The 12,208-nt window shown below is 35.2% G+C and overlaps 1 protein-coding gene across 4 annotated transcripts in view; it reads left to right on the forward strand.

The window, feature by feature from the left end:
- The window catches only part of nrg2a (neuregulin 2a), a 145,799-nt gene that overhangs the window by 64,573 nt on the left and 69,018 nt on the right, over positions 1–12,208 (forward strand). For all 4 annotated transcript variants that reach the window (XM_028466512.1, XM_028466510.1, XM_028466511.1 and 1 more), the window contains exons 2-3: positions 7,278–7,437; positions 9,960–10,078. In XM_028466512.1, coding sequence (XP_028322313.1) covers positions 7,278–7,437; positions 9,960–10,078 — 279 coding nt within the window. The remainder of the gene's footprint in view (positions 1–7,277; positions 7,438–9,959; positions 10,079–12,208) is intronic.

Raw genomic sequence — 12,208 nt, forward strand, 5'->3', positions numbered from 1 at the left:
TTCGTCTCAGAGGGATAAGCTCAAAGACATGCCTGACATTCTTTGTTTCTCAACCCCTGGATGTAAAACAGAACTGTTAACTCCGTAATATGAACATCGGCATTGTTACTTCATCAAGTAATTCTGTTTTGATAACTCCGTGAGCTGAAGTTTCCAACCATTAGCCGAGGCTAGAGCATGTTGACACATTGGATCGGCTTCTATTCTCAAATTTGGTTTTTATAGTCCATGTCTGCAGCTGCCCCTGCACTTCAAAAAGAGAGAATCAGGCAGTTGTTGAGGCAAGGCTTTATCATTATTACTGCCTGACACTGTTTCCACCGGTGTTAACCATTTGTTCGTAGGAAAGAGGCGATTACACTCCTTATTATCCTGTTGATTACTGCATGTGGTTGTTGTGTCAGCTGTTTGTTAATTTGAATTAGTTCATAAGCTGTGAATTTATCAGTCGTTGTGTAACATTTTTCTTGCAGACCGTCCAAAGATCAATCGCAGCGTGGCATGTTGTTGTTGCTCTTAGATGTATGTACGGTAACGGTACGTTCAGGGCCAAAGCGAGCCATGGCCTCTGTCAAACTTCTGTGTCTTCATTAGAACTGTGTGTGTGCTGGTGATGGAGCACACTCTCCTTCACATCTGGCTCCCTGCGTTGATGAGAAGTGCAGTCCTGAGTATCTGTAACTTCTCCAGTCAAGGAAAGAGCTTGTTTCATAAACCTCGGGCAAGGGCAGAAACTTTTCTTCTAAACGGTGCAACCTCAAGTGATATAGTTTTAGTCAACTAAATGAAATTTAGATTTAAGTCGACCAATTCTGTTACAGAAATAGTCGTCAAAAATATAAAACCTAGGTTTTGAATATATGTAGGGGATATGTAAAGAGTACTGATATATTCTACTCAAGCAGAAGTACTGTTATTGTTATTTGATTGAAATTTCACTGAAGTAAATGTAGGTCATACATAAAATACTCAAGTACAAGTTAAAAGTAGCTCAATTTAATAGCAATCAAAGTAAAAGTTACTAGTTACTTTCACCTCCCACGTTTATTTTTGGTAATAAATCTTGCCAAAAAGGAAGAGACGAAATCTTGCACAATTGGAACCTAATTTATTTTTGATTGTCAAAATGTACAATTATTTTAACATAAAATATCACCATTGAATTCAAATCAAAATGAAAAAAATCTCAGGTTCTAACTGAAGTATAGCTACATTTATGAACTCTAAAACTGAGAAAATAACCAGAATTCAATGCTTTTTGATGCGGTGCATTAGTTTTAATCTGATTGGTCAACTATGATGTGATGCATTTGATTATTGTCTGGTTATTTCATTTTTTTCTAGTTTCACAATGTCCGTCGATCATTTTAAAACGAAAAATAATAATTTACTCAGTAATGGTTGGGTGTAGAAATGTGACAAATGACTTTACTTCTTATAAAAAAATTAACCCATAAAAGCAACTCAATTACTGTAACGTGAGTACTTGTAATCCATTACTTTTACCTCTGCTCATATGGGATGTATTAATGTTTGGTCTTCTGAAAATCGGTTTGTGTTTATTTACAATGGAGTCGTCTTGCGCCCGTAAACACAATATATATATTTTTCTTTTACAAATCAGCTTGCTTCTTATTGGATCACTTACTGGCTTTTCACGCCTTCCATGCCACAAAAGTAGTTTTGATTCGATACCTTACAAAAAAGAATCTTTGGGTGCGTTCACACCGACAAAGTGTTGTGCTCAAGACTACGTTATCTGAGACCAAGACTTTCTTTAGACCAGAATAAACTGAGTCCAAGAAAAGACCAAGACTTTCCCCAGACCAGAATGAACTGAGACAAGACAAGATTCAGACAAACCGAGACAAAACCGAGTCTGGTTGAACAGTTAACGAACATTCTTTCTTTAGTTTTAGTTTCTTTTAATATATTTGACTGACAAAAAAAGGTAACTCATGAATCAAAGATATTTATCATTTTAGCAAGTTATTCTCCTCATCATTACATTGATAAAGTTGAAGAATAGCAGAAATCAGTGATGGTCTTGACTGGTCTTGACAAAAAATCCCGAATCTGTCACGTTCTGAGACCGAGTCAAGACTGAGTAAAAATGCTTTCCACTCCGAGACAAGACCAAGACCTTTAAAAGGACCAACACCGGTCTCGAGTACTACAACAATACAACGACGGACCTTTGAGCGGTTAAAACGCTTTTGAATTTCTGTGAACACACAAAGTCTAGAGCAGATAAAACAGGCAAATTCTAGAGTGTTTCTGTCAGTCTCTGAGTATTTCCAAGCCACGCCTAAAGCGATCAAACATTTACAATTAAGACCACCAAAAGTACGGCAACTTATTGCTGCTGCATTGTTGAATGTCGTGGAAGAACAAATGGACAAGTTTCTCGTTTTGACCCATAGTTGAGAAGCCTGTACTCCAGTAATGTGGTTAGTTCATGTAACTGCACCAGAGGCAGTTTGGAGCAGATCAGAAGTTGTGTTTTGAACGCAAACCGCAACAAACCAAGTTGATAAAATGACACTTGTTCTCCGCTCAGTTCGGAGTCTGTGACTTAACTGGTGTGAATGCACCCTTAGTTCAGATTGGATTTTGTCCCAGGTAAATATTATAGTTTCGTTTTTATTAGTGAACATATATCAATGTATTTTGGTATAGTTTTCATTCACTGGGTTTTTTTTTTTCGTCATCGTCTCATTAATGTCACTTAAAATATGAAGTCGACAAAATCTGTGACGAAAAATCTCAAAGACTGAACTTTTCCCGATAATTAGATTACAATAAGGATACAAACCAGTCTAAGAATTGAGCTTTTATCAATCAGTCATTCACTCATCAACCACTTTATTTATTTTATTTATTTATCAACCACTGTATTATGTGAAACTGTACAAAAGTGTGGGTAATTTCAATTTACCAGTTACAGAAATAAGTCAACCAGAACCAGTACATGTGCATTGTGGGATTTTCATCTAACATCAAGCCTTTGGAATATTTTTTCAAAAACCCAGAAACTAGTTAACAAATCACATCTGGACTCTCGTGCTCGCTATGTGGTCTTGTCTGCAGGCTATTGACAAACGCAAACCACTCGCTGAGTTGATTATAAGTGACAACACATCGTACATATCCAGACTATCTCATGTTATGACTTACCGCACAAGCACATCAATGCCTTTCTGCATAAATATGGATTTCATTATCTTGATCTCTTGAGATTTCAAAAAAAAAAAAAAAAAAAAAAAAATGAAATGAAAGTAAAAAGAGGTTCAACCTTGGTAGTTTTCTTCAGACTTTAAGCTCATTATAGTCAGAATCGCACATATGTTGGAAGTTAGCTGTTATTTTTCCACATATTCACCCTTATTTTCTACCAGGATGCGTTGCATAGATGAAAGTGAGTAATTTTAGTCGCAAATTGTGTCTTGTGAGCTAAAAGTAGCAGACCTTGCATTGATACAGGCTATTTTTAACGTTTGTGTGTTAATACTGTAGATCAATGGGGTTTAGAAAGAAAGGGATTCAGCTTTTAGGAATCGCTGCTGAAATGTTACCAGTGTAGGATACAAAGCGTTGTTTTCACCCATCCTATATGTTTACATCTGTAAAGTTAAGTTAATATGCAGCACCAGAGACATGACCTTTCCCTTCTATGGAGGGGATGAGGGCCAAATGACCTAAGGAAGCTTAGACGTGCTTTAGTGTCAGGATTTACGCTAAAGTCTTCACAGGTCAGACAGAGTGCGCACACGCAACATTGTTCGTAGTCAAGATAATCCATTAGTGTCTGCATCTGCCACGCAATACACAAGCATTCTGTACGGTGACATATACAGGACAGGACGTAGGCTACATCAAGCAGCTTATTGGTGGTGTTGTTTTAAGATTAGCTTGAGCTAATTAGCATTAGCTGATGTTCTGGTCCATTTTATACATAAACCATGTTTGTGAGCAGCTCTTTTGTCCAATCATTGCCCTTAGAAACACATGTTAACTTGTGAATGCGGCTGGGCCATATGGACCAAAATTCATATTGCTCTTTTTATTTTTTTTTTATATCACTATTTTTTTCTCAAAATAGCGATATATGATTTAAATCTTGATATTTTCAACTTAATAAAGTCTTGCCAAAAAGACAATTTAGGGGGAAAAATTGCTGGAATCCAGCAATCCATCTAACTGTGTTTTAATACAAAATACATTTTAAATATATCATTATAGATGCTAATGTAATCTTCTGTATTGCCATAATAGAGATCTTGATATATCTTGAATCTCGATATATTGCCCAGGCCTACGTGTCATAAAGTGTCATAAAGTTTGACACTTTATGACACGTGTCAAACTCAAGGTCCGGGGGCCAAATCCGGTCCTTTAGGAGACAGGAAATAGTACAAATGACAGCGATAGCATGAATTATTGTGTAAATGACCAAATAATCCAGTTGTAGATATCTCAAATTCACCATTTTAATGAAACTCTGCAATATTTTCAGGGGCTTGCAGTTAATATTTGTTTAATTGCAAATTGTGGCAAAAACTCATTGTTTTCTTAAATGTTGGAATTTCTTACAAACAATTGCATAAAATTGCTTTAAATTACACAAAAAATGGTTACAAAATCAAAATAATTTTTGATGTGAAGTTCTGGCAGGGACTGATATTAAAAACTATGGCACCATTGATGTTAAAATGGTTCTTTTTCCAACCAAAAATCTGTGGCTAATATTTGGTCAATGAAATAAACTGAGTTTGACCCCCGTTTTAAGACAAACTTCAACAAAGTACAGCTACATTTCTCACTGCTAACGACTTAAACTGACAATTTTAACAACTACATTCATGCAGCTCATCCCATTTGGCTTTTCTTTTTTTTTTTTTGGCTAAGGCCAGCTAACCACTTGAACATTGAACATTAATGCACAACATTTTTCCTCCCACTCAGAGATAAATCCAACAGAAAAGCACTAAAACGGTGCTAAGTAAGCAAATGATTATTTTTTCTGAATAAGGAGAAAAATGAAAGCTCCTCAGTTTTAACAGTTCAAGCCAAAGTATTCAATAATGATGAGTGTGTGTGTGTGTGCGTGTGTGTGTTTTTAGAGTTGTCTCTAGATGTCTGGAAAATTCATTTCTGCAAATCAAATCTGTGTCCATCTTTTAGCATAAATCCTTCCTGAACATTTTTTTATTCTTTATTTTTTTTGCAGCACCTTTGAAGTGTTTCTTTTTCACATGGTCATTGAAGGATACCACAGTATCGCCCTTTATATTTTTCTCCTCATACACAGAGTAGTAAAGAGCACTGATAAATCCTACACAAGTAGAAGTATTGTTACTCAATTTTACTCAAGTAAAAAGTGGCCCAATAAATGGTACTCAAAGTAAAAGTTATTAGTTATTTTCACCCCCACGTTTATTTTTGGTAATACATTTTGACACGGTTCTCTTTGCATATAGTAAACATCTCATGTATAAACTTAAAAAGGAAGAGACCTGGAAGATAACTTAATTTATATTCCACAAAGGCATCTGTAATAAATAAAAAGTTTGTCAAAATGTACAATTCATTTCAAAATAAAACTATTACCAGGCTCTAAAACTGAGAAAATAACCAGCATTCAATGCTGTTTTGGTGCCGTGCATTATGTTTCATCTGATTGGTCGGCTATGATGTGATGCATTTTTTTTGTAGTTTCACAATGTCCGCTAATCATTTTAAAACAAAAAAAAAAAAAAAAAAACAATAATTTACTGACGAACGTACTTAAAAAGTAACTAACCAACAAAACCACTTTTTTGCTGCTGAAAACAAATGTATTTGGTATAAAGTAGATTCTGGTCCAACTCTCAACATTTTAGTTAAATTATTTCACTTTGTCATATTTAGTTGTAAAATGTCAGAGTGACTGCCATCTATGGGTTGAAACCCCGCTATTAGAATTGATTTTTGCTATTAAGATCATGTGACATTTTGGGACCATCTTGCGTCACAAACTACCTCTGTTAGCCCCGCCCCTTTTATAAAAACTAGCACCTGTGGGCTCTACAATCTGTGGTGAGTAGGTTGAACTGAGAGGATAGTGAATAGAGAGGTATAGTGATATAGTATAGTATAGACTGGGCGTGTCTTAACTGCTCCAGGAGCCCCGCCCATAATCAAGGTATTTTTTTAAATGTCTCTCCTAGTGACAGGTCAGGAGAAAACAAGGGTTTAGTTACTATTTAAGTACAAATACTGATGAAGGAAAATACGACAAAGTTCAAGTACTGTACCCAAAAAAGCAACTTAATTACAGCGACGTGAGTACTTGTAATCCGTTACTTTCACCTCTTTGTGCTCAGATGACTTATTGTATTTGGCGCAATACAAATCAAGTTGAATTGAATATTTATAGTCCTATTTAGTCATAAAACAATTTGTAATTAGCAGATAATTTCATTTTTTTTCCCGTTGATCATTTTAAAACAAAAAATAATAATTTACTCAGTAACGGTTGGGTGTAGAAATGTAACAGATTACTTTACTTCTTTTAAAACATACTTAAGTAAAAGTACAAGTACCCATAAAAGGAATTCATTTACAGTAACGTGAATACTTTCACCTCTGCTTAAGCACTACAATGTGTGTTTTGGGTGGTTGGGTTCTGGGGGTTTTGGGGGTGGGGGGGGTTGATGGGGAGGGGGTCAGCGATGGTGGAGGTTATCTTGGCCAGTCCACAGCTGACCCCTGTTCATCTTCCCTTGGAACGAGTCTTCTCCTAAACATCTGTGCAGCTGTCAGCTGGCAAGTGTTTATGTGGGTGTGTGTTGTGTGTGCGTGCGTGTGCGTGTGTGTGTGTGTGTGTGTGATTGGACGCGGAACATTTTCATATTCCAATGAAATGTTGCTTCCAAAGCTGGAAAAAAAAAAAAAAAGCTGAAATAAGAGGTGTTTATATCAGTGACTCAACATAATGAAACAATATAAAGGGAAAAACCTGCTGATGTCATCATCACAACAGTTGTTTACAGATTGGTTTTAATCATCAGCTGGTGGGTGTTTGCTAAATATTGCTTCAGGTGTTTTTTTAAATTTATTTTATTAAAGAATCTGTTCATTAAAGTTTAGCCAACGTGACTGAGAACGAAGGCACCATCTGAAGGTCACTAGTGACGACTCCTGTGTCAACTATACACACACTGAACCCAATGGTGAAAATGTTATCAACATTATTTTTTTTATTTTATTTATTTTTTCTATTTCCTTTTCTCCAGCTGTGGCTCCAAAGATAAAAAACATGAAGAATCCAATAACAGTGGATGAGGGAAGCAAGCTCACAGTGAAGTGCGAGGCCACGGGAAGCCCCACCTACAAATGGTTCAAAGATGGCGACGAGCTGAAGAGGAGCAAAACAATCAAAATAAAGAACAACGTGTAAGTATGAATTATTCACATAAGGATGACAGAAGAAGACAGAATTGGTTTCTTCTTTTCTCTTCATTGAAGTTTATTTATAGAAATTCATATTAATGTTGTAAGAAAGAATGGGTTCAGCGATTTATCGCAATATTTCATGCAAAAAAAAAAAATGTCCAAATCTATTTATTTTTAATCACGTCTTTTAACAAAATAAGCATTTAATTGCGTTAACATCAGACTTTGTTAAACTATCGCACTCCTCAATGCATTTTAGCTTGGAACTTTATTTTCATAAAACATACTGTATAAATAGATTTGGTTTGAATCAGAATCTGTTATAGAAGCAAAACTTAAACTTTTTTTTATATTTGTACTTGAAAAACGGTTAGTTACCATTCACTTTTTCTCGCTAGTTTAAAAAAAAAAAAAAATGAAATAAATTGTATTTCTTACCATTTTGGAATTGTAAAGGTGAAATTTGTCATTTTTGATGTATCGTGATATATATCGTATTGTTTAGTATCGGGATATATTGTATTTTGACATGCAAATTGTGTACCGTGCCGTCAGATTCATGGCAATGCACACCCCTGGTTTGTATTAGTAATAATATGTGTGAGAAGTTAATTTCACCTTTTAAAAATAACATTTCACACATTTGTAAAGAATTAAAACAACGCCAACAAAAATTGTTGTAATATTTTTTTTTTTTTTTTTTTTTATCAGATAAAGACATAGTTTAAACCTCATTGGTCAATAAATCTAGGATAGTTTGCAAGAAATCGCGGTAAAGTAAAACAGTAAAGGAAAAACACTTTTATGCAACCGTGTATGGGACTTCAAATCCCACAATGCAATGCACCAATCTTTTCCGACAATGCCAATAAATTCAGTGTTTACAGTGGAGATTAAAACACATTTTTAAGCAACAATTTCAAACTTGAACCTCTTTTTGTGATCAAATGATCTTTAATTTATTAATCAATGAGGCCTACGTTTTGTCTTTATTTGATGAAGAAAAAAGATCCAGCCGCTTTGACACAAAACAATATAAAATTCACAAGTACGGTAAGTTTGTTAATTTAGTAAAACAAAACAACAAAATCTCACTTCTAATTCCCTAATTTCTTTGTAGAAAACCAGATAAAAAAAACACACACAAAACACCAAAAAAGAAAATTACATTTCCCAAGAGTCAAATTTCAATAACATCATTTTTAACCTTCAATATTTAATTAAATAGCCAATGTCCATAAGAAAGAAAGAAAGAAAGAAAGAAAATATTTTTTTGTTTAATAATATCACTATACATATGGCTGTAAATCTCATTCAATTTGGAATTAAAATAATTGTGTGATCCTTTCACATTGAGACAAAATGTTTTAGTAATTGTGGAAATATCCAGTTTTATTACTGCAAACTGGTAGTCAGTGCCCTCTTTATTTAATACCTATGGCTGTACATTAGTTTATGCTTTTATGGTATACCTTCTCTGCACTTTTTTAACACTTATAAACCCTTTCCACCACTTTACCCACCTATTTTTACACATGTTGACCCATTATCGCCACTTTTAACCTATTTTCACCATATGTAATGCTTTTTTTTTGTTGCCAGTTTAACCACACATATTCTAATGCCCATATTTAGCTATTTTAAACATTTTTTTTTAATTCCATACCCATAATTTGTAACTTTAAACCAATTTCTGTCGTTGAAATTTCACCATTTTTGGTCAAGCTTGTCTTGCACTGACGTCAACATATCCCTGCACTATTGAAACATTTATTCTAATCACATTTTATACAGGCTGACGGTTAGATTTCGTAGTTTGACAGCAGATGCAGTTGCAAGAAAAAAGTATTTGTAGATTATCAACTCAAACTTGTTTGATAATCTCTACAGTAGTTTCATGATGAAGGCAACAGGCTCAGGTGGTCATTTCTTAAAACTGTGGAGGATGAAAATGATCAAAAGTCATGCTCAGGCTTTTTAAAAGGTTTAATCCGGATTAAATTGATCAAGATTTGCTAATCCTTTTTTTTTTTTACCTTTTTTTTTACCAAAAAGTTCTGAAAAATCGAAACGAAAGGTTTGATCTGGATCAAAACCAAGACTGGAATACGTGATCTAATCTGATTATGTAATCCTTTTTTTTTCTTCTTTTAAACAACCCATTTTCGAGATTTGATTTAATCCGTTATCCAGATTCTGAGCCGATTACTTTTGATGTTGAATCCTGGCCCTGTGGGGCTGAAACATCTGCCTGCTCCTTCACATCTGATGTTAACCATCACCTTGATGCCCCGCCCCCTGCTCACCTGGATCGCACTGTCATTAGACCTAAAAGGGTTTGTGCACTGATGTAAAACATATCAAACTGTAGAAATTCTGGTGTTCCACAGTAAGCAGCCATCATGTTTCCACTCTTGAACCATCGTTGGTGCCACATGTTGCTTCTTGTCCTGTTTTCACTTGTTGTGGTGTTTCCATGCCGTCTCCCTAGACTCAGCTGTGTGAGTGTTTGTCACCCACAGGAAAAACTCCAGAGTGCAGATCAACAGAGCAAAACTGGAGGATTCTGGGAATTACACGTGTGTGGTGGAGAACCCTCTGGGAAGAGACAACTCCACTGGCACCGTTAACGTCCAAAGCAGTGAGTAGCGACTCCTAAGCAACCATAGCGAAGCAGAGATGCTGCAGTTTGATTGTGCTCGTGCCAGTTTAGTGATCCAACGAGGCCATCGGAAAGAAATGCATGTAAAGCTGCTGCTAATGTGCATGAAGAACAACTGTGTGCACAGTGTGACGCTTAGTTAATGCAGCTTATGATGTGCTATCACACTCTATTATTGGGGTGTTTGTGTGAGGTACGTGTGCAGAGTTCAACTATAATAATTTATTATTGGATAAAATCATAGTGTATGCATCATAGATCAATAAATCAAACATCGTTTACTTCAAAAAGAAAGGAAAAAGGTGGAAATTGATGCTGAAAAGTTTGTTTTCATCTCAGAAAATGGCACATTTGTTGTCATTTTTGCGCATTGCATTGTGGGATGTGGAGTCCCATATGCAAGTGCTTTTAATTCCAGCAAGTTCATTTTGTCTTCTTTTTTTTAAAATATGTTGTGGTTTCATTTATTCAGACAAGTTTTTTCAGGAAATGTACTCCTGACTGTCAGTCTTCCTCAAAGGCATCTGCTGATTGCTTTGATGTATTCTTATGACTTCTTTCTTCAGGAAAGCATCTAGTGATCATCAAAACATGTCAAAAACTGTCCCCATAAAGTAAACATCCAGGTATTCTTTTCATACAGATTCACTACATCAGTGTTACTGATTAAACTATATATATATACAGTATATATATATATATATATATATATGTATATATTGATCATTTTATCACTTTTAGCTCAGACATGGACAACAGGAGGCTCGGGGGTCACATTCGGTCCACGGTCTAATTTTGTGTGGCCCTCGAAAAGTAAAATGATTAAAAGAAATGCACACAAAACTATAAATCACAAAAATACCAGAGAAAATGACAAAATTACAACAAAAATACACTAAATGACAACAAACATACAGAAAAATAACATGAATATATGTAAAATATGAACAGAAACACACAAAAATACCCAAAAGTTGCACAGTTTGACAAAAAATACACAAGAATGACAGAGTAGTGTATGCAACAACAACAAACATACACAAAATGATTTAAAAAAAAAAAAAAAAAAAAAACATACAAAATACAGGAAAAAAAGATGCAAAAAGATTTCAAATGTGAACAGAAACACACAAAATTACCCAAACGTTGCACAAGGCGACTAAAAATACACAAAAATAACAGAGACATGTATGAACTGACAACAAAAATGCACAAAACGATTTAAAGAAACATACAAAATGAATTACTGATTAAAGATATAGTGAATTATTAAATTCTCATGATCATTAAAACATGACATCCAATCTTAAACAACTGTATTCAGCACTTTCACTTTCTCAAATATAAATTTAGTTCAAATACAACGCAGTATTAAAAGATCTGAGCTACTCATGATCAAAAAATTGTATTTGGGGGTCGACGGGAATTTGTGCAGTCGAAATGGGGTCACATAAGTACGAGTCGTACGTCAGTTAGTATGACATTTCCAACACATCCTATGATTGTATCTAATAATAAATGATCGGGGGTAGCAGATACCAGGATGTGATCCTTCTGTGGTGTGTGTGTCATGTAGTCGTTGCAGATGAAAGACTTTTTGATAAAAAAGCTGCTTCTTTTTGCTGGTTCTAAGTCGCAGCGTGGGCTGTGGGTATGTTTGAATAGATGGCACTGATATCACCACAAAACATCTTAAGAACCTTTGCTCATAGGCGCTCTGCCTCTTATTTTTTTATTTTTTTTTTTTCAAGACTCAATGTTATCTGATGACGGGCTGTCAGAGAACATTCCTCGGTTGTCTGATGGCATGCGAGAGAGTCAGAATGTGCTTGAGAAATTGCAACTTCCTGCCGGTACATGACATTCACCTGGCTGCACATTGCTGAATATTTGCCCAAAGGCTTTGATGCTGTGCAGACTAAAGGCTGAGTAACGGTGCAGATGGGGATTCTGAAAGAATCAAAAGTAAAAAGTCAGACATGGTGACTTTAACCATGTTTAGTCCATTAGTCTTTATGCTTTCAGCAGGAATAAAATCTCCTTTTTCCATCCGTGGGATATTCTTCTCAGCATCGCTGACCTTGACAGTTGGGGAGGGTTTAAAGAGGG

The sequence above is a fragment of the Gouania willdenowi genome, chromosome 14 (genome assembly GCF_900634775.1).
Source record: "Gouania willdenowi chromosome 14, fGouWil2.1, whole genome shotgun sequence".
Lineage (NCBI taxonomy): Eukaryota > Metazoa > Chordata > Actinopteri > Blenniiformes > Gobiesocidae > Gouania > Gouania willdenowi.